At 52.3% G+C, this 26042-nt stretch overlaps 1 protein-coding gene across 46 annotated transcripts in view; it reads left to right on the forward strand.

Moving 5' to 3' along the window:
• Positions 1 to 26042, forward strand: part of LRRFIP1 (LRR binding FLII interacting protein 1) — a 156122-nt gene that overhangs the window by 94817 nt on the left and 35263 nt on the right. For 7 of the 46 annotated variants that reach the window (XM_021075506.1, XM_021075473.1, XM_021075481.1 and 4 more), the window contains exons 4-12: positions 345 to 392; positions 1885 to 1929; positions 2511 to 2561; positions 5051 to 5089; positions 8890 to 8949; positions 11436 to 11501; positions 15444 to 15488; positions 16678 to 16743; positions 21522 to 21599. The exons of 12 other annotated variants lie outside the window; for them this stretch is intronic. In XM_021075506.1, the coding sequence (XP_020931165.1) occupies positions 345 to 392; positions 1885 to 1929; positions 2511 to 2561; positions 5051 to 5089; positions 8890 to 8949; positions 11436 to 11501; positions 15444 to 15488; positions 16678 to 16743; positions 21522 to 21599 (498 nt within the window). The remainder of the gene's footprint in view (positions 1 to 344; positions 393 to 1884; positions 1930 to 2510; positions 2562 to 5050; positions 5090 to 8889; positions 8950 to 11435; positions 11502 to 15443; positions 15489 to 16677; positions 16744 to 21521; positions 21600 to 26042) is intronic. 27 more of the 46 variants (XM_021075486.1, XM_021075492.1, XM_021075489.1 and 24 more) reach the window with 10 other exon arrangements.

Here is a 26042-nt window from a genome sequence, read left to right on the forward strand (position 1 = left end):
AGGAGTGGCTCTCGGCCTCCGCTTCTCTTAAATAGTGTTTTTTCCTGCTCTCCTTGGCTCTGAAGGCATGACCAGCTTTGCAGAGGGACTTGAAATGCTGCTGGGCTGTTTGAATTCCTGGTCTCTAGGGAGGACGCCCCCTCACCCCAGGAATGCTTTGCCCTGGGCTCTCTTGTACTGGGGGGCATGGGGTCTCTTGCTGGGGTCTCGTGCTTCCCTGCTTTGCCTTGGCATGTGGCCTGCAGCGTGCAGCCCGGGCAGCAATTTGGACCTGCATGTCGGAGCCGTGTCTCACGCAGTTACCGTTCACTTCTTGCCTAATGTTCTCTCCCTTCTGTCTGTAGAAATACTATGGGCTGGATTCGAAATGGGGTGACATCGAGCAATGGATGGTAGGCCTCGAATATGATTTTAAGAAGCTTAAATGGTTTATGATTTGATTCTTCCGCCCGTTAATTACGTAGCCCGAGTCCTGCTGCACCTAATTTAATCCTGCCAGATCTGCTTCTGGGACTTTTGCATCTGGCCTGGTTGTTTACATCCCACATGAAACTGGGTTAGAACCAGTCCTGGCCAGGCCTCTGTTCAGTCCACTGGGTAGCACCTGACACCTGGAGTCCCCAGGCCAGCGTTTGGGGTGGAGGTGGCGGGGGAGGGGGGGGTGCTTCCACCCCCATCTCCTCTGTGGTGGACTCTGGGTGGGGGTGGGCAACGGCCCCCAGGCATGAGGACTTTCCCGGGGACCCGCCACCCCCGGGTCTAGCCATATCTAGGTGGAACCCCCAGGGAGCCATTATGCTCCAGTCTCTCACTCGGGACTGCAGGCGGCTGCCCTGCCTGGTCACCGCCGCTGGGATCTTCAGCCACCCCTCACCCAGTCTGCAGTGCCTGAGACACCACTGCTCTTGGTGAGAAAATTCCTTCACCTTCTCACCCTGTTCTCTGGCACAGCCTCTCTGTCTTCTTAAATCAAGTCAGATGCTGCTGAGGGACGGGAGGCTCTAGAAGAGGGGGTTCGAGAGCGGCCCCCTGGCCTCACTCCTCCTCCCAGTAATTCATCTGCCAGGGGCGCCCCCCACCCCCAGTCCTTGTCACCTTGCTGACAAGGCCTCATGAGTGTCATCACATCCTTACTGCATTTGAGAACCTGGCCTGTATGGAAAGGCCCCATTCAATGTCCCTTATACGTTAAATGATCTGAAGAAATATAAAATTACCTCCTAACATGTTACAGACCTGGGGATAACAGAAGATAGTTGTTGAAATATCAAGAGGATACGGTTCCTCTCTTTAAGAACTGTTTAACTTCACCCTCTGGGCGTGTGAACCATGATGCATTTTTATCAAATCTTACGACCCAGGTACAAAATGTGTCAGAGTTTTCGATGCCACCGAGAAAGCAAGAGCATGGGGTGATTGTAACGGTGAGCAAGGCTGATTACAAGCTGCGTGCCAGCTTCTGAGCGGTCCAGACGGGGAGTCTTAGAAAATAGAGGCAGTGGCACCCTATGCATCTCTTACGGAAACGAGTTCTCTTCTGCTTCCCGAAGAGAGATGAGTAAGGTTTTGAATGTGAGAAGAAAAGTCGCTGGGTTCAAATGAACCAGATTAGATTTAAAACATGAAGTCCCAGCTTCTCCCCAGCAAACACATCCTGGCTCTAAAGCCAGAATGAGACATGTCAGCTCTTCATGTGCTGAAGGTACCCGCCCCTTTATAAGAAAACGTTTGCCCTCAGTGGCTTAATTGAAGTCTTTAAGCAAAAGCCAAAAGAGTATTTGTCTGCTGTTTCTATCAGAAATAGTGCTCTGTGACCCGGTCGGGCCGGGGCTGCTTCTCCTCTGCCTCTAACCTCTCTGTACGTCTCCTCCGTTGCTTTGGTAGGAAGACAGTGAGCGCTACTCCCGCAGATCCAGAAGAAACACATCGGTCAGTATCGTGTGCCCTCATCACCGAGGCGTTTGGCTGAAGTCTGGCTTGCCGTTTTCGTGGCTCCGACCCATGCCTGATCTCTCCATCCATCTGTCTGTGTGTCTGTCCATGGAGCTGTATCTACATCCGTATCTCAGTGCTACTTACAAGAAATTCATCAGCACTTACACTATTGCCTAAACGAAGATTGGGGGCTCAGCTATTAGTGTTTTGACCTAACTTTGGTGAGGGGAGAGTGTGTGAAAAAGGTCCGAGTATTAATATATTCATGAGTGTTCATGCCTTTTTTTGGCTCCCGGACACCCAGGAATAATTTGCAGGGTAATATGCATTAAGCTGTGTATTTGTAGGATACCAGCGAGGTAAACACCACGTTAGTGAAATTAACTTGAAACAGCCCTCTGTAAACAGAGGCATTTGGGGGAGACGCAGGCTCCGGTCCCCCAGGGTTTCCCGAGGGGCCTGATCTGCGCACCTGCTGTGCGTCGGGTCAGCCGCTTGGCCTGAGAGCTGGCTCTGGTGTCTCCGTGTTTGTCACCTCCTCTCCTCACGGCTGTTTTCATCCTTTCTTTCACCAGGCTTCGGATGAAGACGAGCGCATGTCCGTGGGTAGCCGCGGGAGCCTGAGGGTCAGTAACCGGGCACGGCTGAGTTTGCGTGGTCCCCTCTGTCCACCCTGCGTGGAGCGTGCGAGTTCCTTATGCCTGCAGCCTTAGAGTCAGCATCTAACTGACGAGATGCTTATTTAAAATCTGCTCAGTGGTGGGATGTTTCCTCGTGGGGTGCAGAGATTGTTGATACACGTAGCAGTTCTGTTCCTTCTGCCCAGAACGGGAGTCCTCGTTGTGTCCCTTTGGGCCACATCGCAGAATGTCCCCATGAAACATGAAGGCAGCTTCTGTCCTCCTGGAAGCCCGTGCTCCCCATCAAATTGGAATCCCAGCTAAAGTCACTACAAGTTAAAGTTACCATGACTCAGTGGCGTTTTGTGTGGCTCCTTGAAAGCTGCCGTAGGCTGTCTGGTGGAAGCCGAAGCCCTGGATCCATCCCGAAAGGGGCCGGTCCCCACCAGAAGCCGTTCCTTTCATCAGCTATGCTGAAATTTCTGCATCACCGACAGCCTGATGGTTGATAAACACAAATACACTTTTTTCCTTAAACATTCCAAAAATCTTCCTAATTATACTTGAAAACTTGAAGAAAAAAAAAGTGCATGCTTTGGGAAGTGAAGCAGAGAAACCGTGTTTTACTTAGTTCTTGAAGTCAGTAACCTGAGCGCGTCAGTTTCTTTCACCACAGGGTTAAAGCTGCAGCTCCCTGCTGGTAGTGATTCCTTTCCAGCCTCTCCGTTTTAATGAAGGACCGTATAGACGGAAAGGCTCGTTTTCAATCACAAGACTTCATGATGAAATCATGTCATGTCACCGCTAGCACTGCATGTCTCTCTGCACACTAAATGTGCCTTTAATTTGCCTGTTTATACCAATACACTCTCAAGGTGATGCAGTCAGCCTTCTGTATCCCTGGGTTCCACGTGGTTCAACCAACCAGAGATTGAAAGTGTTCAGGGGGGCGGGATTCCAGAAAGTTCCAAAAAAACAAAACTTGAATCTGCTACACCTGCAACTATTCACATAGCATTTACATCATATCTAGAACTATTTACATAGCATTTGCATTGTAGTAGGTGTTATAAGTCATTCAGAGATGACAGAGCACACAGGTGTGTTCGTAGGTCATATGCAAATACCTCCTCAGTTTATCTAAGGGACCTGAGCATCTGCAGATTCCAGTGTCTGTGCGGGTCCTGGAACCAAACCCCACAGATACCACAAGGACAGCTCTACGTTGTGGCCTTGCTGATAAGCCATCGTCCTTGTCCTTGCAGTGCCAAAGGCAGACCCACAGTGATTTTGCCAGAAAGTTACAGTTGGAAGGTGAAGTCAGTTAAAGAGCTCCCTTGCTCTTTGAAACTTTCTCCTTAGCCGAATAGCTGTCACTTCCTCATATACCAAGAGGAAGTAAGACTCACGTGACCAAAACATGGTAAACACCAGACTCAGTTTGCAGAATCTGTAGATGGGGGACAGAAACCACGCCATGGAGCAGGCCTGGAAGGCTGGGTCCCTGAAAGCAAAGGGAGAAGATGCTTTCTCAAGGAGGAGGGAGCCGGTCACGAGAACACAGGACTCACGCGACCGCTGGGCTCAACCCTAGGGAGGCCGGCGGTGAGCAGGGAGCCTCTGATGGAAATTCAGGGAGAGCGGAACCTGGTTAATTCAAGCTCAAGCAAGCAGAGGAGAGCGGCTGAGTCCAAATCTTTCTATCCAATAGCATTTTCAGTCTGTGATGCTTCTCGACACTGTATTCAGCATCTGGCAGTTATTTGCATGTTTCTAGAAAAATAATCTGTCACTTTCTTAAGATTCTCAGAGGGTTTCCCGACCCCAGAAAGCTTAAAACTATTGTACTGTTAGTGGCCGTTTGGGTGTTTATAGCATTTATTTCATTTTCAGTGATTTTAATCTGAAATGAGCTAAATTTCTGGGCTGGATACCACTCTTTGCCAAGCTATCAAACCTGTTTGCTTTAGGATGTAACATCTCATAGAGAAGGTCCACAATCAGGATGCTAAGTCAGAGGGCGGAGAGGGCGGAAAGTCAGCAGTGGATGGGTTTTCCTAGTTAGCCTGGTGCTTCCATGCCCTGCCCTTGCCCGTGGTGCTCTTGGTCTAAAGAAATAACTCTCAGAGTTCCCCTTGTGGCTCAGTGGTAATGAACCTGACTGATATCCATGAGGATTCGGGTTCAGTCCCTGGCCCCACTCAAGGGGTTAAGGATCCGGCGTTGCCATGATCTGTGGTATAGGTCGAAGATGCAGCTCGGATCCCAGGTTGCTGTGGCTGTGGGGCACGATGGCACCTGCAACTCTGATTTGACCCCTAGCCTGGGAACTTCCATATGCTGTGGGTGCAGCCCAAAAATCAGGAAAAAAAAAAAAAGTAGTTTTGTTAAGATGTTCTAGATTGCCTGTTTTATGTTTTATGTTGCTGGTGTGTTTTAATTGCTTTTTGGCAACTCTCTTCTGTTGTTTTTCTCTCCCATGCTCACTCTGACAGTCGCAGCCCGACGTGGAGTTCGGGGGCCCCTACGCCTGGGTGAGACGGTTGGGTAGACTTCGTGGCGTGATTCTGATAGTGTCGTGTGGCAGATAACCTCTGGCGTTTCCACTAATCTCATGGGTCTTTGTCTAAAAAGCCAAGCACATCTTGTTTTGAAGACACACAGGCCATCTGCCAGTCCTTACCTGAGGACTGAGGGCCAGAGGGCAGGTGCATCCGCCCGCATGAGCTCTCTTCTTCCTCAGGGAGGCTCTGGAACCCAGGCATCCGTGCTTGAACACCGCATTCAGCTCGTGGTCTGTGAGCCCCACCATGTGCCAGGCGCTGGGCCAGCAGCTGCGGACACCAGATGCAAAAGAGGGTGTCTTCTTTCCAGGAACTCGGATCGGATCGAGAATTCCCAAAGCCTCTGCATTTCCTCTAAAAGATTAAATTTAAGGTCTTTTTATCTAATGAAAATTTTATTATTTTCTAATCTGTATCCATACAAATTAAATGCCCCATCTGGCTCTTTGGCCAGAAAGAAGCTTTGAGAAAGACTCTCGTTCCGGTAACAAAAAAACAAAGCCTTTAGATTTTAATTCAGAATTTCCCTCCTGACATCGGTCTAGAAGAGTTTCTGCACTTCACGCTTTCCAAAGACCTGTAGACTTAAATTACACTAAAAAAAAGAAACATTTCATCTCACCAGCATTCATCACCCTCAGCATCAAAGTGACTCAACTGAAATTATTTTAGCAGATTTTACACTTGTTCACTTGAAGGACCTTTTTTTTTAAGGGTTTTGGGAGTTCCCGCCATGGCGCAGTGGAAATAAATCTGACTAGGAACCATGAGGTTGAGGGTTCGATCCCTGGCCTCACTCAGTGGGTTAAGGATCCAGCATTTCCATGAGCTGTGTTGTAGGTCGAAGACACATCTTGGATCCTGCATGGCTGTGGTGTAGGCTGACAGCTGTAGCTCCGATTTGACCCCTAGCCTGAGAACCTCCATATGCCGCAAGTGCAGTCCTAAAAACCAAAAAAAAAAAAAAAAAAAAGATTTTTGTACTTCATTCATTGAAACATTATTTAGCAAATTCCTATTTTTAAGATATATTTTTACCCTTGAGATGATAATTAACAGGGCATTGACACTTGTCCTCTCAGCCTCCTTATGGGGCTGCTGTTCTCCACTTTAAAACTAAATTGAGGAGTTCCCTGGTGGTGTAGTGGGTTAAGGACCTGGTGTTGTCGCTGCAGCAGCTCAGGTCACTGCTGTGGTGCGAGTTCAATCCCTGGCCCAGGAACTTCCGCATGCAGTGGGTGCGGCCAAAAAAGACCCACTAAGCTGAGCATATCAAGTACTGCACTTAAAAGCTTTGACGTCGCCTTTCTTATTTTGTGTCTCGTGTCTAATGGCCTTGAAGGTGCTCTGTCTTCTGACTCAGTAGAAAACTATCCACAACTATTAATTTAAAAAAATAACAGTTGCCTTTTGCATGATCACGTGTGAATTTGGTTGACGCTTTGATGGCATGCGTGGTAGCTGTTAGCCGACTAATGGAAAGTTACCATCAGACTAACTGGTTTTGGTAGGGCGTTCATTCTTCTATCTTTTACCCTCTTTTAGAAAATGCTGATTTGTGAATTTCCTTATTTTGTTCTCTCTTTTAGCGGTGCTTCTCCATGTCACTGTGTGGAAGAGCTGCCCGGCAGCTTGTTAAAACGCATATTCCCGGGCCTCTGGGTGTTCTGATTTCCAGGACAGGGGGCCACAGCACGTGACCACGATGCAGGTGGTCGGTGTAGTCAGGAGTGTTGAAAAAAAATTCTGTCGAGCAAAGCTGGGGGGCCCGCCAGAGACCTGACTTAAGATGAAGCTGACATATGCCCTCTGGGGAATTTTTATTCTCATGCCGTCACAGTTAACTTTCCATTCTCCCCACCCTAGAAAAGAGCGCCACACTTCTAAATCCAACACAGGAAGACTACCCAGGAGGAGAATGTTGGGGGGCCCTGTAAGGAGGTCAGGGTGCTTCTCCCCACGGAGATGCTGTCAGTGAGGTCCGGGATTTGGGGCCGTGTTGTAGGGATATTTTCTCTGTGGCGTATTTCATCACAAACAGAAAGCGTGGGATTTGCATCACAGCAAAGCTTCCAAAGAAGCGTTTTTCCCGCATTTTCGGGAAAATCAGAGGCGAAGGGGACAGTTGAAGGAGTGCCCTGGCTTTTCCAGCCGTCCCCCACCCCTGCTCTGTGCTGCGGGTGAAGTCACAGGATGAGAGGACCAAAAGGAAAAACTCGTCTCAAGCAGTAGGTAGTTCGTAGGCCGAGGGAGGCCAGAGGGTTTATACGGGTGACACAGGCATCTTCCTCATCTCATAGCAAAGTAGGCGTTTGGTCGCCTGGCAGTTAAAGATCCAGCACTGTCACTGCTGTAGCTCAGGTCACTGCCGTGGTGTGGATTCAGTCCCTGGCCTGGGAACTTCTGCATGTCGTGGGCATGAAAAAAAAAAGTATCTGTATTAGCCAAGTGAAAGGGCGCTGTTCTAGGCACCTCAGGTACTCGTTTTAATCACGCGATACCCGCACAAGGGCCTCGTGCAGTATTTGTCACAAGGCGCATTTTCATGGCCGGGGAGACAGAGCTTCCAGTGGGTTAAATGACTTGCTCAAGGTCACACGACAAAGCTTCCGCTTGGAATCAGGACTCACACCCACCACCCCCTGGCATCTCCTTCCAGTTTCAGCAGTGGTGTGGGCTGCTCCTCTTTTTTCCATCTCGAGGGAGCTGGTTCTGTCCCGGACAACCTGACAGCTCTTATCTTGAATCAGAAATTTCCTTATAGGTGAATGAGAGCAGTTCTAGAAAGCCCAAGATTTGGCTGGCAATTGGGAAGAGAGTCAGGCATACACCTAACTTAATCGTTCTCTTGTTTTCTGGAGAACAAATTATGAAATCATGAAATAGGTCCTTAGATTCCATTTTGAAAAATAACGTAGTAGGACTAGATGAATGAAAAACTAATATAGGAGTTCCCACAGCAGAAACGAATCCGACTAGGAACCATGAGGTTGCGGATTCGATCCCTGGCCTCGATCAGCGGGTTAAGGATCCGGTGTTGCCGGGAGCTGTGGTGTAGGTTGCAGACTCCGCTCGCATCTGGTGTTGCTGTGGCTGTGGTGCAGGCCGGCAGCTGCAGTTCCGATTCGACCCCTATAGCCTGGGAACCTCCATATGCCACGGGTACAGCCCTAAAAAGACAAAAGACAAAAAACCTAATATAGGGGATAGAATGCCACGCTCAACGTTTTTTCCATGATGAATGTTTGGGTCTAGTTATCAATTGAGTGGACGCTACCTCTGAGTCTTCTCAATACCTCTTCATAATGAGCCGTAGTTTTGAGGGACTTCATGCCGAGTGAGGACCTGAAAACGAACTGAGTCCAGTTGCTGGCATTCAGGCCCCTCGCAGGCTGGGGTTCTCACAGCATCACCGCAAAGCTGGAACCGAACACTGCCCAGGAAAGCAAGTGTGCCCAGGCCAGGCCCCGCAAGCTCCACTCCCTGGGGGCTTGGCATTGCCGCCTGTCCCCGAGCCTGGGCCCTGAGTCACCAGTGACACTGAGAGGACTCTGATTCGCCGTTGAGGCTGGTTTCTCCCGAGACCTAGTGCAGCAGATCAGAAGCCCCGAGGCCTGGGGGCAGGCTGGGGTGGGTGCTATCCGGGGCCTGTGCAGCCGCTTCACTCCCAAAGCTCAGTCTGTACCTGCCTCATTCTCCCTCATGGCTCTGCACCTGTGCCTCCATTTGTATCCTGACGGCGGTTTTTCTCCTTTTCTTCATTGTAACAGACAAATGGTTATGATGGCGAATTATATGGATCACAGTCCCTGAGTCGAAGATCTGGCAGGGTTAGTAGAGTAAATTTGCATGACACAAACGTCAAACAATTTGCTGCAAAGCTTTTTAAAGGATTGCCAAATTTAGCTTCTTTGGGTTTTTTTCCTCCCTCCCCCCCCCTTTTGAGCGCGTGACGAATGAAAGCTAATGTTTTGCAACCGGTTGACGTTCCTCAACTGGGCATCGTCTGACATTCCCAGTGTTCCTGTGAGATCCCTCTTGAGAGGACTCGACTCTCTTGAAAGTTAAAAGGCCTGGCGTTCAGCACCAGCTCCTTCATTCTCTTCTTGCCCCAGGTGTATGTGTACAGTGCACATACTCAGTAGGTCCTGCTTTAGATGCAGCTCTCCACACTCTCACTTGGCGTTTCAAAGACGCATGCACTACAGCCTGTGTTTTCCTGAACACTGCGCTTGGACTGCTCCCACTTTGGGGACCGGAGGCAGAAGAAGAGCCGGGAGATGCTCTACTGGCGGGAGAGAGAAAGGAAGGAACCAATAGTAGGGCAGCGAGACGAGAGGCAGGCTTGGGCTTTATCAAGGAGGTCACTGAGGATGGCAGCTGGTCACACTAGACACATCTTCATTCAGTTTGGGGACCTGCTGCCCATCTCTCATATATTCAATTATCGAAAGTCGTGAGTTCCCCAGTGGCCTAGCAGTTAAGGATTCGACATTGTCACCATTATGGCTCAGGTTCAATCCCTGGCACAGGAACTTCCGCATGCCACGAGTGCAGAAAGAAAAAATTGTTTAAAATCTTCCTGTTCTTACATTGGTTTCATTTATTTTCTTGTGGTACTAAATTTGACTAGTTGTATAAAATAATATTTATTTTCACTTAATTATATTTTCTTAAGAAATATCATATATATATATTGAAATTGTATCATCAGGTTTCAAAGGAGTAACACGACCCCATCTTTGTCCTCTGAAACCTGCTGGTCGGGTTTTACCCTCTCCTCCTTATCAAGAATTGCCTGCTCTTCTGTTTCAGCGAAGCTCTTCTCAGTCCAAACTAAAAACTCCCCGTGTAATGGCTCCGCTTTCCTATTTACGTTGCTTTTTGCAAGGACTTTTCGAACCTTTGGACTTGGTCGAATTCTGTTAGGTTCTTCTTGAAGGTAATACAGCACTCCGGGAACAGAGGCAAGCAGGTGCCATTCTGTTCTCGTGAGATGTTGGCCATTTCGCTGCCTGTGCTCAGGGTCCCTGCAGGCCGTTTGGTGCTGGCAGCTTAGGACAAGAGCTGCAGTGTTCCCTGATGCTCCCACTCCCCCACTTGTTGGGGCTGTATTGACGAGGCAGTAACTTTTCACCCTAAATGCACAGTTTCACCATGTCAATCACAAAGAATCACGGAGGTAGGAGCTACTTGAGCAGCTCTTTGGTCCAGCCTCTGCCCTGCAGGACGTTCTTCTGTAAAACATTCCAGCCGGATGGTTGCCAACACATTTGTGGCAGTGAAGATGGGATCGGGCTCCACGTGGCACAAATGTCCAGATGTTTTAAATCCTGGGTTTTTATGTGGACATGAAGTGTGCCTTATGGTTGAGTTAAGATAAAGCCTCTAGAAATCCAGTACAAAGAATTTGATTATAAAGCTGCTCATCCCAGAGTGAAATTGGAGGTGAAACTGATTTGATGATCAGGGACTAGAATAACTGAAGAGTCAGAGCCCACATCTGATGCAGCATCTTCTTCAGGAGCAGAAAAGTCCAGGAACCAGGGAGGGATGGGCTTGGAGAAAAACTGGATGGGAATGAGCAGTGTCTTAGGTGTGGAAATCACCTGTCTGTGGAAAGGAATAAGAGGCCCAGGCTGATGATGGGGGTTTGGAAATGTCTCTTTCCTCCATCAGGGAACTCACAGTCTCCATGGAGAACTGCTCTCTAGCCCTTCGTTTGTAACTAGTCACACACAACCCTCCCCACCCCAGATCTTGATTGATCTGATCATTATGAAGTGTGTGTTAAGACCCTGTGGGACATAGCTTTCTGTGGGTGGTTTCCAGCTGCAAGGGGGTGCCCTCTCTCAGGTTCCACTCACCTCCCTGGAGCTTTGGGGCTGAGCTGTAGCCCCCAGGTATGCTGGGCTGAGGAAAGAGTGAAAAGTGTGCAGTATATGGAATTTCAGTTACCTAAGAAGATCTGTACCATGGAAAGTCTAGACTAAGAGGGTACAGGTGTTGCATCCTGAGATTTTCAGTAAGTAGTTACAAGTAATACATAGTTCACTTTAAATATAATAATTCAATCATAACAATAGCCAAAGGACATGTCATCACTGAGACAGAAACACTGAAGCGTACAACGGAGCTTCGAACCTCCAGTTGTTAAGCGTTTCTGCAGAAGTGAGCAGGTCCGATCCCCAGCCGCGTCGGCATTCCCAACACTGGCTTGGTTGCCTGATTTCAGGTTTGCCTTTAACCGGGACAGGTGGTGCTTTGGGGGGGTACGGACAGGCTCATCATTGACGCTGTCTTCTCTGCTGCCCAGAATTCCAGCTACGGCGGTGACGGCAGGTTCTCTACGTTGTCATCAGCTGCCCGGGACGAGACGTTGGTTGGTTTCCATTTAAATCTTTCGCATCCGCCCTTCAGAAACGACAGGTTTCGTAGCATGCCCTCTTGTGTGTGTACGCGCTCTCTGCTCTTTTACTGTCTGTTTACACACGTTCACTTGGATACGTGTTAAAGTCAGTTTCGGGGAATTCACATGGTAATTAACATGATACATTTAATTCAGATTTACCCCCAGTTCAGATGGAAGTGTTTGAGTACGAATTGTGGTGGTAAGCTAGGTACGGTGAAAGTACGTGGATGTTTAGTAGTTGGAATTAATCAGAAGGAAAAAAAAAGAAGAAGAAGAAGAAAGCCCTGAATTTCTTTCCTTGAGAGTTCTTGAAAGCAGAACTACTTTGCAGGCGACATGCATACTTGTGGCAGTTTCTCAGGGGTGGACTAGACTTGGAACGAAAATCCAGTCCAACCCAAGTGTCTGCACAAAAGCCCTCCTTCCCGTACCTTAAGCATATACGTCAGTCTGGATAGGCAAATGTTTCTAAACCCTTTAAGAGCCCTAGTGGGTGAGGCTTGTTTGTCCTCAGTGAGGTTCGTGTTCACTCAGAGGACATTAGGGAGCAAGTGTAGGTAGGAAAACCTACAGAGGGAAGCAGATGAGTTAGGCCCTCTGGGAGCGTTCACTTCGAGAATAGAAGGCAGACCCACCTGTGGGATCCGCTCGCACAATAGTCAATACGATGAGAGGGAGAGATTCATTTTGCCAGAAGTGTCACAACAAAGAATACCAGCGGAAGCTTCAGGAATACACAGGGAGAAAAAAGACAACATCCAAACTAGCCAGGTAGAGCCCGTGTCGTCTCACCCCAGTCCTTCCTCCGTCCTCTCCCCTGCCACGCCGCAGCCCCGTCCCTCTTCTGCTCCTGCTGCAGGGGTTGGGGAGGAGGCTTCAGACATGGCTGGCAGCTGGGCGGCCAGCAACTGTGCCCACTTTGCAAACTCCCACCGCTACCTCCCAACCCCCGATGCTAATGAACACACGGTCCCTTCCTTCGCCAGTAAGCGAGTTCTGACTGAGCACAGAGTCAGCTGTCAACCCCGAAGGATGGGCGGGTCCCCCACCTTGAAGTGGTGGTGCATTTTCCTAATCCAGTGGGAGATTTTGCTCTTAAAGAGCACTTGTCATCAGAAAACTCCTTCCTCCCCACTTTCCGGGCTTAGATGCCATCTTAAACGTAGAAGATGGTGACAGGTATTTAAGACGCGGAGGTGAAGGATTGCCCAGTGTTCAGCATACGTGCGTCTCATTCAAGTTCATGTGGGAGGAATGACCCACGTCCGCAGTGTTAAGGTCAAAGGTGGAGCTGACCCATTCCCAACAGGAGACATCGGAACTGCTCCGGGCTGTGTCCCCCCCACGTCCCTGCCTGGTAAATGTCCCCCTCATTCGCCACCCTCAGCGCCGTGCGGGCAGTTCCCAGGCTGCGCAGCTGCCGTAGCTGCTCCTGCAGCGCACTGGCTGCTTGGATTCTCTTTAACGCCAGGGATGGGAAGGTCTCGTGCAGGCGCGTGGCGCTGAAACGTCTGAAAAACGTGGACCCGCGTCAGGGACTCTTCCCGAGAACCCCTCCCGTCTTTGAGATGTGTCAAAGCAAACCCTTGACAGACAGGAGGACACAGCTGGGGGGAGGCCGAGGGCACTGGCGTGCCCGCGTGGCTGCCTGGCTCCCACCCTGTGACACACTGCGCGCTGGCAGAATGGCTTCTACGCAGGGCCTTCTCCCAACCACTGGGACGAGTTCAGGGCGTGTGCTAAATGTTAGAATCTTTCTCCCTGCCCGCCCCAGAGTTCACGCGCCTGCCCCTCAGGGCATGGGGCTGTAGCTTATTGGAGGCATAGGACCAAGAAGCCAGAGTTAATGAGAGATCTTCCAGGGCTGGTGGACAGTCTTAAGGCACCGTCAGGTTACCTGAGCAGAACCACTTCATCACCTTTAAGGGCCGTCCTGGGCTTGTCCCATTAGTGGAACACGGCTGACACAGAAATCTGAAACGGCCAGCTTCCTCTTCAAGGGTCCTCTGATTTGGACAGACCGTTTTATCTGGGGACACTATGAACTTGTATGGGAATATTCCCCAGAAATGTTGGGGTCTGTTAGACTGCTGGTCTCAGCATCACACCACTGAACCCATCATGTCTTCTCTGAATTCCGGACACACATGCGTCAGATGGTATCACCAAGGAGGCCAAGCCAGAGGTCATCTCCAGTGAGATACTTTATTACAGAGAGTTTAATAATATCTCTGTTAATTCCTCATTGTGAGTTTTTCCCACCAAACTTTAAAAACAAGAACTTGAATTAGAGAGGCCTTCCACACTCCTGTGTCCTTGCTAACGGTTAAAATGAATAAAACCGACGTTTGCCTGTGTGCAGCCCCAAAAGGACTAACTAGGCCCCACCTAACAGTTTCGGACGCTAACCGGACGTGCTTCCCTCGCTCCCTCTCTCTTCCCTGTGAGTGCATGTCACCGGTTTTGTTGTGGAAGTAGATTTTGTGTGACTCAACGATGCCTTTGAGCTGAAATTGAGCCATAAGCCTGTCTTCCCCTCCGGCCCATTTTCTCGGATTACAGGCACTTTCCTGCTCCGATCGCAGGCTTTCCAGTCGTGGCCTTGCTCCCAAACCCCTGTGTGCCTAGCATGGAAACCAGGTCTGCCCTCCTGTTTTCCCGCGGCTCTCCCTCCGCTTTCCTCCTGCGTATCGTATCGCCGCACTGGCTCCTCGCAAGGACGGGGGTGTGTCACCCTCTTCTGTGTGAGGTCCAAAGGGCACGGCCCCGTAGGTGCTTCGGTCGGCTGGACTAACTTGCCGAGACTTTTCTCAGCCTTTTACAACATCATCAAAAATAATTTAAGACCTTTTTTTAAAAAAAAAAAAAAAAAAAGTTTAGGAAAAAGGAGGATATGCTAAATGTAAATTTTTAAAAGCTCAGGTCCAAAAAATTGGTCTCTCGGGTCTCTCCTCCTTTTCCAGCAATTGTTCCCCATTTGGGGTTTCCTTTGTTTTTTTAAAAAACAGTTTTCTCTTGTAAATGTGTGCAGGAAGCAATTTGGAGGCTTTGGGCATGATCTGACTCCTCCGTCTTGGAAAGCGGGAGAAGGGCCTTATTTCTCCGGCCGGCCCGCCCTCTGCTTCCTGTTTTCCCAAGGCCGGCCCCGAGATGCCCCGAGGTGCGGGGCCTTTTCAGCTCCAGGTGTCCCAGCCCTGTTCCCGCAGGAGGCAGCCGCAGTCCATCACGTTGAGGAGGGCGCGGTCAGGTCCCTCGAGACACCCCTCCCTCCCTGGGCTCCTGGGCTCCCCGCGGCCTCTGCCTGGAAATGGGTCCTGATGCCGCGGGGAGCCCAGCCTTCGCCACCAGTGAGCCGCCCCGGCGTCCCTGCGGCCGCACGGCCCGTGTCTCAGCCTGGCCGTGTTCCGGGCGCGGCTCCCGGCGTCTTCGGCATCTTGATGAAGACGCTCCCTGGGATCCTCTGAGAGAAGGAGACAGGCTCTCTGTGCCGCGAGGTTCCTGGGGGGCATCTGCCCCCTAGGACCCCCAGGGCTGTCCTTGCCGGGGATTTGGGGCTGTGGGGTTCCAGGGTGCTGGGGTTGTTTACCTCCTCACCGTTCTGGCTCCTTCCCCGAGCCTTCCTTCCAGGAATGCCTGAGAAGAAATGACCAGAAAAGAGTCACATTTCAGACATTCTGGGGAAGTTTTTACCAACGTTAAAAATCATCCTGTTTACTTTTCCCGTAAATGCGAATTTCCACGGACCAGCTTTGTCGCAAGCACAGTACCTCCGTGGCCCTTTTGTTTTCTCCTGACAGTTGTACAGTAACTCCGCCGACCTGATAACCCGAAGCATCGCGATTTCCTTGTCACTCTTATTCGTTGCGGTTTTTTCAAGGGTTTAAAAACCTGCCCTTTGCTTTCATCCTCCAGCCCTTCTATCTGTGCAGCGCTGCCCGGCCGGCTGGGAGTTACCGGGTGCGTGTGCTGCCCACACCCCACCCCTCCCCACCGGTGCCCCCGACCCCCTCTCCCGACCCCACCCCCATTCCCACTCCTGCCCCCTCCCACCGCACTCCCCCCGCCCCGCCCCCCGTCCCCCACCGCGCATGCGCACCCCTCACACCACGCGCACCTGCTCTGAGTGTGGTAGACTTAACCTGTTTGCAGCTTTTCTGGGGGTGAATGACTCCTCTACGTGGATCTTACACATGCACCACCCTTTGGCGCACCTGAGTTTTGTTTCTCCTGATAACTGACAATAGCTGAGCAAGACACGTGTTTGTATAGGACTGTTAGACTGGAATGAAGTGTCTGTAGCATTTACTTAATCTCAGCGAAAAGAAAGATGGCTTTTCATTGCTTTGGTAAGCTTAAGGAATGGTAATCCATTATACCCTACTTTGGAAATTTCCAGTTTTAAATACAAGGTAGTTATGCCCTGTGGGAAACTTAAATAATCAAAGCAGCTGCACCTAATTGTTAATAACTTTCTGAATTTCCACCAGATTGCATGCTTATGATTAGATGTGTAACTGGCCCAGCAAACCAGCTGTGTCCTTAAGGGGAACTAGGGAACATTACGGTTCCTCAAAGCTGGGCCAAGTTCGACGTCTCCACTGACGGTTCCGTAAACTCTTTTCTACCCTCCGTGGTTAACTACTTCGGGTTTCCAAGTTAACGATGTGTTCTGTTCTTTAGCTGGCAGTCCTTAAGGAATTGTAAAGTATTGGACTCTAATCAACATGCCATCTGATTCCAAAGTCACTTCCTACTGGAGGCATTTTCTAAGCATCAAGTATGAGGATACCATGACAACATTCAGGGCCTTTGAACTATCTGGATTAAATCTGGATTCACGAGTTTTTACTCAGCAAGGAATATTTTTCAGAGTCATAGGTTTAAAGGCTTGTTGGACATTCCACTGCATGCCGGTTGAGAGCAGCTAAAACTTCTCTCCCTTAGATTTGTTTGCACGAGGCGGTTCTGCTGCCCAGGGTTTGCCTGTGGAGTGGTTTTGAGCCTTCCCTGCATGCCTTCCATCGTGATGTTTTTCGGGACTTGTTTTTGGCGCGCGTCACTCTTCCTTAGCTTACGTTTCAGTGTCTCCTGGGCGCCGATGGCGAGAGGAAGGATGCCCTGTTCTGACCGTCTGTTTTCGTCACAGGCATCCGTGCTGGGTGAGAGCAGTCTCGCTGGGGCTCGGCGGGGCAGTGCCTGCGGCTCCTACGCTGTAAGGCACTTTCTTTGTTTCCTGAAATTTCTGCTGCATGACCCTGGGGTGACTTGCTCAGCACAGCTCCGGCCCTGGGAGATAACTAACCCGAGTTACAGGGAGAAAGCACTTCTCATCTCAGTCTCCCGTGGTACTAAAGGTCACGGATAATGTGAGTCGTGTAACCTTTGGTGGGGAGTTTAACGTCCTCACTCATCCGAGTACGTTGCGGTCAAAGGGGAAGGACTAACCTCAGCTGAGCTTCATCCGCTCTTTCCCTGCAGCCCCCGTGAGGTCAGCTCCAGTTAATAAAAGGGCAGAAAGGGAATTCAACAGGCCACCAGTTGTTTTCACCTCTGGATGATTGAGGAAGATAAATCTAAAGTCTCAGACTTGCATGGGATTTCCTTTTTTTTCTTGCTCTTCTTCTTCTTTTTTTTTTTTTTTGTCTTTTGACTTTTTAGGGCCATACCCTCGGCATAGGGAGGTTGCCCGGCTAGGGGACAAATTGAAGCTACAACTGCTGGCCTACCCCACAGCCACAGCCACACCAGATCCAAGCCGCGTCTGCGACCTACACCACAGCTCACAGCAACACGGGATCCTTAATCCAGTGAGCAAGGCCAGGGATCAGACCCGCAGCCTCATGGTTCACAGTCAGATTCCCTTCCGCTGTGCCACAACGGGAACTCCTGGAATTACCTTTTTTTAATTTTGCTGTCTTTTCACCCCTTCAGGGGATCCGAAGGGATAGGCTTTCACAATAAGGGTGTAGTAATTGCACAGGAAACGTAGTAGTTGTCGAATGAACAAAAAAGGGCAAATGACGGCGCTCCCATTGTGGCGCAGCGAAAGCAAATCCGACTCATAACCATGGGGTGGCAGCTTCGATCCCTCGCCCCCCTCACTGGGTTAAGGGTCTGGCATTGCCGTGGCTGTGGTTTAGGCCAGCAGCTGTAGCTTCGGTTCAACCCCTGGCCTGGAAACCTCCTTGTGCTGAGAGTACAGCCCTAAAAAGCAAAAAAAAAGAAAAGAAAAAAGGAAAAAAATAGGCAAATGAATGAAGGATAAAGGTAAACAAAACGGAACATGGGATCCGCCCTTGGACGTGAGGGAGCTCCCGGCCTGGCCTGAGGACCGGCTGAAATGGCATCAGCCCCGGGGGGCAGTCCCCAGAGGCAAATGCTCCTGGGCACCAAGGATGCTCCACGAATCCTGTAAATATGCATCCTCGGAGCTCCCTGACAGCCTGGTGTTTAGGATGTGGTGCTTTCACCACTGCGGCCTCGAGTTCAGTCCCTGGCCTGGGAACCGAGATCTCACATCAAGCCACAGCATGCCTCAAGCTAAAAAAAAACAAAGAAAAAGAGATTCTCCTCGTCCCATACAAACTGTGAGGGCTCACTAAGAAATACTTGAAAGTGCTTTTGAAAATTATTGGCTACTGGAGTTCCCGTCCTGGCGCAGCAGAAACGAGTCCGACTAGGAACCATGAGGTTGCGGGTTTGATCCCTGGCCGTGGGTGTGGCCCTAAAAAAAAAAAAAAAAAAAAGGGAAAAGAAAAGAAAATTATTGGTTACTTAATCAATTGGCTAAATAATCCAGTTTTATGATCTAGTCAGTTTCTCCAGTCACCGTGAAGACTGGGGAATTCTCATGAAGTAAGCCAAGGTCACCTACAGTTTTCTTCAGAGTGAATTTTTATAAATATTAAACCTAGTGATTGGCATACCATGAGGGTTTTTTGACATCTAATTAAACACCAGCTAATTTCATATTGAGTACATTTTAGTGGGGTGGAGCCCACTATTTTAAGTCTTTTTCCCAGTTCTTAAATATTTTTGAGGCCTTGAGAAAGCTCTTAAACCCTTTGGAGTGGATGAAATAGCTCTGGCCCACATGACGGCAAGAAGGCAGCTAAATGGTTTTCTTTTCTCCGTAAGAGACAGCGCCCTAATTCTTGCAGAGAATGCGCTTCCCAAGCGCGATGTGGATCTCTGGTGACCCAGGCAGAACTTCTTTCGAGTGTCTGGCAGGATGTACACCGTGGATTCTCTTTAAACGTCACCTCTGTAGAGGAGCTTTGCTGAGCAGCTGATTCCCGGCCGTCAGGGTGCTTCCTGGCACTGCCGATGGCTCTTGTGTTGTTATGTTGGGCTTTCAGCCTCCGGCAGGAGGGATGGCTTTGAAGGTAAAGCAGGCCTAACGTGGGGCTGCATGCCCCTGGGATCACGTTGTGCAGAAGAAATAAAAGAATGAAAACACATTTTTTTTGTTTCTGCACTAACGCTGCCCTCCCACAAAGAAGGCACACACAGTACACATCTGTTGGATTAAATGGGACACATTGAACCCCGGGGTAAAGTCCCCTTGGGGATCTTTGGGCCATCATCCGGTGCCCGCAGATCAGCAGGCTGAGTGGGAGGGCAGGGCCGCTAAGCTCTGGTCCCCCCCCACCTCCCCTCCCCGAGGCGTCCAGCCCAGCGGATGCGGAGCTCCCCACGCCCGGGAGCGCAGCCTGCCAGGCTCTCCATCAGCTCGGAGCTGTGGCTGCTGACAAACGCACCTGCCCTTGTGAGGGGGCTGGGGGTCCCTCTGGTGGTGACCTCAGAGTCCAGGCTGACCCCAAGTCTGCACAGGACAGTGCTGAGCCCACCATGAAAGTCTTGTCCCCGTCCCCGTTCTCCCAAGAAGTTAGCCTCAGACGCAGTAGGTGTTTACAATTAAATGACTCACTAGTTAAATTAGTTAACGATTAAGTGACCAGGTCTTGGACGCAAAACAGTTTTGCTTGAAAACCTCCCTGTTTTCATCCTCCTCCCAGTGCTAAGGTGGGTGCGTTGGAGGAAGGACCTGGGCTGTGTGCCAAGTGGCCTTTTTAGTTGTTCTGACCCTTTGGGACGCTGTCGTGACCAGGAGCCATGAGCGTTGTCTCCAGCAGAAAGTGACAGCAGGGGGAAGCCGGCTTGCCTTCTCTTGCGAAATCCTCAGCCTGGGCGGTCAGTGTCCTTATTTCGTGGTGCTGATGACAGGCTACGTAACCCGAACCAGGTCTCGTGGCCGATAAGAGGCGGACCCTGGACTCAGACCTTTCTACCTCCCGTCAGCCCACCTTGGCCACGCCGCCTCCATCATACCGGTGACTCCCGAGGTGCCACACAGACCGCAGCAAGGCAGACTTTATGCTAATCCTTTGCCGAGTGATCAGGTCAGATCAGGCAACTTCAGAGCAGTTTTTGACTCAGGAGCTGGGGAGACTTGGGCTGGAAACAAGCCCTGTTAACAGCAGTCTGTCCTATCTCTGCACCGTAAACCAGTGACACGGAACATACTAGAACTTGTCTGCAGGGGGCAGGTGTTCCTCCCTCGGAGCAGCAAACCCAGAGGCGAAATACTTCTGCTTTCAAGGCTGACGTTAGGCGTCTTCCTTTATTTTGAACAATAAAGCTGAAAGGCGAGGCTGGGAATGCTGGTAAATTTCTCGTACACACGCCACACGCGGCAGTGACTCTCACACGTGGTCCGTGTAGAGCGCGTGGTCTGTGCGGCCGAGACAGCATCTTACACAGTGTGTGTGTAAATACACAGTAACTGTTTATCCAGCAGGGCCAGGAGGTTAGGCAGGACGGTCTCGAGAGCTTGCTCGTCTGGACCAAGGCGCTTCACGTTGTAGTGGGTCCTCCAGCAAGTACTCCTCCAGTGCCCGCTGCGCGCCAGGCCTTGTCTGGGCGCTGGGGATTCAGCAGGGAACAAAACAGACACAGACGCAGCCCTCGGCAATTCCACGCGGGTGGAAAACCAGGCAAACTTGGTGAGGGTATCTGCGCTAGTGTTGCACACGCACCCCTGAAGTGCGGCAGCTCCTTGTAATGTGCAGCGGGGGCTCTGCCGCAGGTGGGGAGGCCCGGGTGGAGCCCAGTCGGTGGGCCTGACTGGCTGCTCAGACCCCCCCGGGTGCTGAAATCCTGCCTCCCCTGCCACCTTCCCCCGACCCTGCCTAGCTCAAGAGGAAGGTGAGAAGTTTTTTTTCAGGGGCAGGTATATTTAGGGCTAGAACAAATGTGAATACACATCAAAACTAAGAGGAAGTTTCCAGGTACGTGAGTGGCTGGTGTTTTTGACTCCAGCAAAAGAGAGGGTGCCGCAGCTGTGGTTTAGGTCACGACTGCGGCTCAGATCTGATCCCTGGCCAGGAAATTCCGTATGCCTCGGGGCGGCCAAAAATGCAGGAAGGAGAGAAAAAGAGAGAAAGTTTCGGTGGGTGGATAGACACGTAGGCACACAAGCAACCAGATAGACGGTCATGTGACTCTCCAATAAGCCAGGCCCGATTCTGTATGAAGCCTCAATCGTATCAGGTTTTCACGTAGAAAGAGAATAGGCAAGCCAGCTTTTCCGCTTCCCCAACACCAGGCGCCCTGGCCCCGTTCCGGGTCTGTGCCAGGTGGGGGCCGGCGTCACGGCTCACGGTCTCCAGGCCAGCCCCTTCCTCGCAGAGGGATGCTTCTCTGCACAGAAACGAGGTGTCCTCCGCACCCCAGCCGATCAGATGCTGTGTGTGCTCTCCCCTCCTAACCCGGAATTGTGTGTTCCTCTGATAGCATGATTAAGCCCTGTGTTTTGAGTGGCCTGAGCGGGAAGCAGCTTCGTTCCCGTTCCTGGGGGGCCGGTGCTGGCCACACTCCCCGCGCCCTCGCCTGCCTTCCTCTGGGCTGCGCGGGGCCTCGGTCCTCCTCCTGCCTTTGCTGACCTGTTCTTTGTTTCTGTCCGACTGTCCCGGCCGGCTGTGTGGGCAGCCCTCGGAGCACAGCGGCCAGCTCAAGTCCAGCTCCCGCGCCTCCTCCAGAGCCAGCTCGGCGCGGGCCAGCCCAGTGGTGAGTGCTCTTCTCCCCTGTCCCGTGAGAAGCCCCCTCCACCTCCAAATGCCTGAACCCAGGACTTAGTTCAGGTCGAAGTGAAAACAGAATTGGGGAAGGTGCTTCCAAACTTAGAAAATGACTGTGCGGTGACACAGTATCGCATCGCTCTGGAGGCCCCTGGTGGCTCAGCAGGTTAAGGGCCCAGCATCGTCACTGCAGCAGCTCAGGTCACTGCTGTGGCAAGGGTTCCATCCCTGACCCAGGAACACCCAAGACAAAAAAAAAAAAAGAATGGCATCGCTCAGTTTCTAAAGTCTGGTCTAAGAAGCGCAAGAGAGTTGGGGCTCCTGCTGAGAGGAGGGAGCTTTGCACAGGGGAGCAGAAGTGTAGCCATGTGTGTTGATGGGTTGCATTTTGATGATTTAAACATGTGAAGGATTAGCTTTTCACATTTTGTTTGCAACGTTACCTGTTACGGGACCCGGGCAGCTTTTGGGATAAAGCGCTGGCCTGTCAGCACCACGACACACACACTGTGCCGTGGGCCCTCCGTCCACTGCATATGAAACCACAGAGCTACCCTCCTGTGTGTCACTCAGCATGAAATGTGACAAGTTCTGCTTCAGAAAATAGGGGTCCTGGAGTTCCCGTGGTGGCGCAGTGGTTAACGAATCTGACTAGGAACCATGAGGTTGCAGGTTCGATTCCTGGCCTTGCTCAGTGGGTTAAGGATCTGGTGTTGCCGTGAGCTGCGGTGTAGGTCGCAGATGAGGCTCGGATCCTGCATTGCTGTGTCTGGGGTGTAGGCCGGCAGCTGCAGCTCCGATTTGACCCCTAGCCTGTGAACCTCCATATGCCGCAGGAGCAGCCCTAGAAAAGGCAAAAAGACAAAAAGGCAAAAAAAAAAAAAGAAAAGAAAAGAAGAAAATAGGGGTCCTGCTCTCTATCCCCCGTCATTTAAGCCTCATGATTGTGTTTCTCCGCTGGTCTTTGGAATGTGGGTTCCCCTCGTCTGATGCTTTGAATGAGGAGCCGTGTTGCTCCTGTGACAGGAAGGGGGTGGCAGGGTGGATTTCCCCGGGGACACTGGGGCGAGGGGCTGACACAGTGGTCAGGGACAGGGCGTTGGTGGGCCGGGGCCACGGGCCGAGCGGTGTGGGTGCCAGCCCTGCACAGCGGGGCCGCTGAGCGACCCGCAGAAGAAAGCGAACTCTTTCCTCGCTGCTCCGTCACAGACGCGCTTGCTGTGGTTCTCAACTCACTCACACGGCCCCGCAGTCAGACGTGCCGGTTCTGAAAGGTGGAAGAGTTCCCGGTCGGCCGTCAAGGAGGAGGCCGCGGGGCTGTGATCACGCCTGCCGGGTGCGCCCTCTGGTTTGCTTTTTAAGTTCTGTACAGCCTGTAAAAGCCGGGAGGTTTCGCACCGCAGCAGACCTCTGCTGCTTCTGGGGGAGCGAGCAGAGGGACCCCTGGGACCGAGGGCCTCTGTCCCCCACACGTGCCCTGCTTTCCCCGACACCAAGGCCAAGGCCAAAGCCCGAGCCTTTCCCGCTGGCCTTGAGCGCTGCTTCTGTCTCCAGCATTTACGCATCCGGGGCGAGAGAACAAAAGACAGGTAAGGGGCTATTTCCCTGCCCCCCTCTGTGTGCGAATCCCACCCCCACGGCCGGGGAGCCCCCGCCCCAGCAGTGAGGGAACTAGGAGCGGCCGCTCCCGACGGCGCTCAGGGGTGGCAGGAAATGTGGGGTGACGGACACCCCTCGAAGTCCAGCGCTTACTGCTCCCCCCAGGACCATCAAGCAGGGACAGTAAGACGTCCGGCTGTTCAGTGTCGTGTCACTTCCGCGTTTAGAACCTGACGAGTCACCTCGTACAGGCGGCACGCAGATGACTGAGGAGCAGGGCTAGTGAGCTAGCAGATGACTAAAGGGCAGGCCCGGTCAGCTAAGAAGTTCCTGCCCGGCTCAGCAGAGCGGTCGGCGGCACCTGCCTTTGCCTCCAGGCTCTGGGGCTCGTGTTTCATGTGCTGGTAGCCCAGCCGGTGTCCACGGGAAACCTTAGCGCTCCCAGAACTATGGCTTTCCACGGAAAATGCAGCGTGGAGTACCTCTGCCCATGCGTAGCGCTCTCACACGACTCTTTGGAACAAACTTGAGTCCTCCCAGTTGACAGAAGACAATGGGGTGGGGGGGGGTGCCGAGAAAAGCAAGAGACTGTGCCCCTGATGGTTCGATGCCTTTGGGTCAGTTGGAGCATCGGGATGAAGTCAGAACAGCCCCGTCTCATCGCTCAGACCGAAGGCTGAGTCAGGTGTGACTTTCTCTGCCACCTGCTTCTAGACCTCTGAACAACTGACCCACATAAATGGGTTTAGGGGACCCCGGGGAGGTGAGGGTTACCTGTTCTGGTGTCTCTAGGGCCTGAGAACAAGAGGCGGGGTCTCTTTGTAACCAGGAGTCTAGCTGGGTCTCCCTTCACTTGGTCCCTTAAGGGCCCTGGGCTCACAGGACCTCAGGGACTCTGGAGGCGCAGCCAGGTCTTCAGCCCCCTCTCTCTCCCGGAGCCCACTGCTCATCTGCAAAGGCCTCCTGACTCTAGTTGTGCTCTTGGCACGTTGAAGGACAAGGTGAGCACCCCACAGATCGAGAGGGGACCTCAGACCTGAGGACGCAGACACCCCTGTACCCACCACGCAGGGCCATTTCCCAGGGCACGTGGTGGCCGGCATCCCTGGCCTCGCAGGCTCTGCAGGACAGAGCTGAGTTAGCCCTCTGCTGTGTGGTTCCAAACCTCCGTCCCGGCCCCGTTTCTGTGTTCCGAGTCCTAGGTGGCGACACCACTGCAAAGGGGTGGGTGTCTGTATCTTGGGCTTGTGAGGCCAGCGGAGTGTGCATGGATGTGTTTGGCCTTGTGGGCTGGAAAGAGGCCAGGAAACTTGTGCTCAGCTCCCCTGGTCCTCCCTCTGGGTGTGGGGGGAGCTGCCCGGACAGGCAGTGCCCAGGGAGAGGCCCGTCGGGGCAAGTGACCCTCCTGGCCAGGCCTCTCAGACGGGCACGGAACAGGAAGGGAGCAAGGAGTGCCAGGACCCAGATTCGAATGTCACAACTCTCATTCCTGGCTGGGGACACCTGGCCAGACACGTAGACTTTCTGAGCTTCACCTGGAAAAGATGAGTCATGACACGCTCAAGCAACAAAACAGCCCAAGTCGCTCAGGCCTCCATCACCTGCCTCTCTGGGGCCGTGAGTGTTGTCCCCTGTGGCTCCTGGGGAAGCATCTGGCCCGGTGGCCCGTCAGGAGTACAGCTCCGGGGTGGGGGTGGGGGCTGTGGGGAAGGAAGTGGAGCCCAGCAGGGCCAGTCCCGGGAGGCTGGGGTGTGGGAGGAAGGCTGGTGCCCCGGGTGCGGGGGAGGGGAGCTCAGCCCAAGAGCAGAAGTAACTGGGATGCAGGCAATGATGGCTTGTCCCGCTTTTAGAAAATAAAGGTGCCTCAGCATCCAGAGTCAAGTGTTCCCGCCTCCCCTGCCCCCACCACCGTGGTCCCCCAGCCTCCTGGGAAGCAGAGGGGACGCCCGCCCTGCCTCAGGACGTGCGTGGCCTGATCCCGCGCTCAGGGTTCTCATTCTGCCCGGGAGCCGGGTTTTCTTCCCCGACCAGGCTCTTCCTTTGGAGGAAGTCGTGGTCCTTTCATTCCGCGGGGGGTTATGGAATGTTCTCGGCATCGGGCTGCAGTGCCGAGCAAACGTACCCACTGCCCTCGTGGAGCACAGGCTGGGGGGCAGACCTCAGCAAAGGGGTACCATGTAGACCTCAGCAGCTGGGCCCCGGCGGGAAGGCAGGATGCTGCCCGGGGTGGAGGCTCCGGGCCTGGAGCGCGTGTTTGCAGAGCGCCTGGGCCTCCAGGCTCAGAGCCCCGCCCGGGCCAGAGAGGCTGTGGGTGTTCGAAACATCCCGCCGGGTGTCCTGGGGGGAGCCCAGGTTCACGTGCCCCTGTGTTTCCAGCGTGAGTGGTGACCTGGAGTCGCAGCCCCGTTCGAGCTGGAGAAACAAAAGCCCGACGTGACTCATGTTTGGTGTCGCGTGAAGGGGTGGGGGCAGGGACGGAGTGGAAAAACAGGTCTTGAATTATGAATAGACAAGTTCAAGGACAAGTCACTCAGGATGAGGTCAGTGTTACTGAACTTAAACCAAAACTTTCCATTCTCATGGTAGACGCCACCACTGTTCCTGTTGGAAGGAAAGTCCCTGCAGTGGGTGTCTTCTGAGCCGTGGCCACTCCTGTCCCTTGGTGTCCTGAGAGGGAGCCTGCGATGGCATCGCTCCTGTGACCCCATTTCCTGTGTGGGGCTGGGGCACCCTGAGGAGAAGTCCTTTCGTCCCCGGCCCCTTTGCTAGGGTCGTCTGTGCCCGCAACCTGGACTGGGTCTCCAGGAGGGTGGGCAAGCCAGAGGGCAACACG

The sequence above is a fragment of the Sus scrofa genome, chromosome 15, assembly GCF_000003025.6.
Source record: "Sus scrofa isolate TJ Tabasco breed Duroc chromosome 15, Sscrofa11.1, whole genome shotgun sequence".
Lineage (NCBI taxonomy): Eukaryota > Metazoa > Chordata > Mammalia > Artiodactyla > Suidae > Sus > Sus scrofa.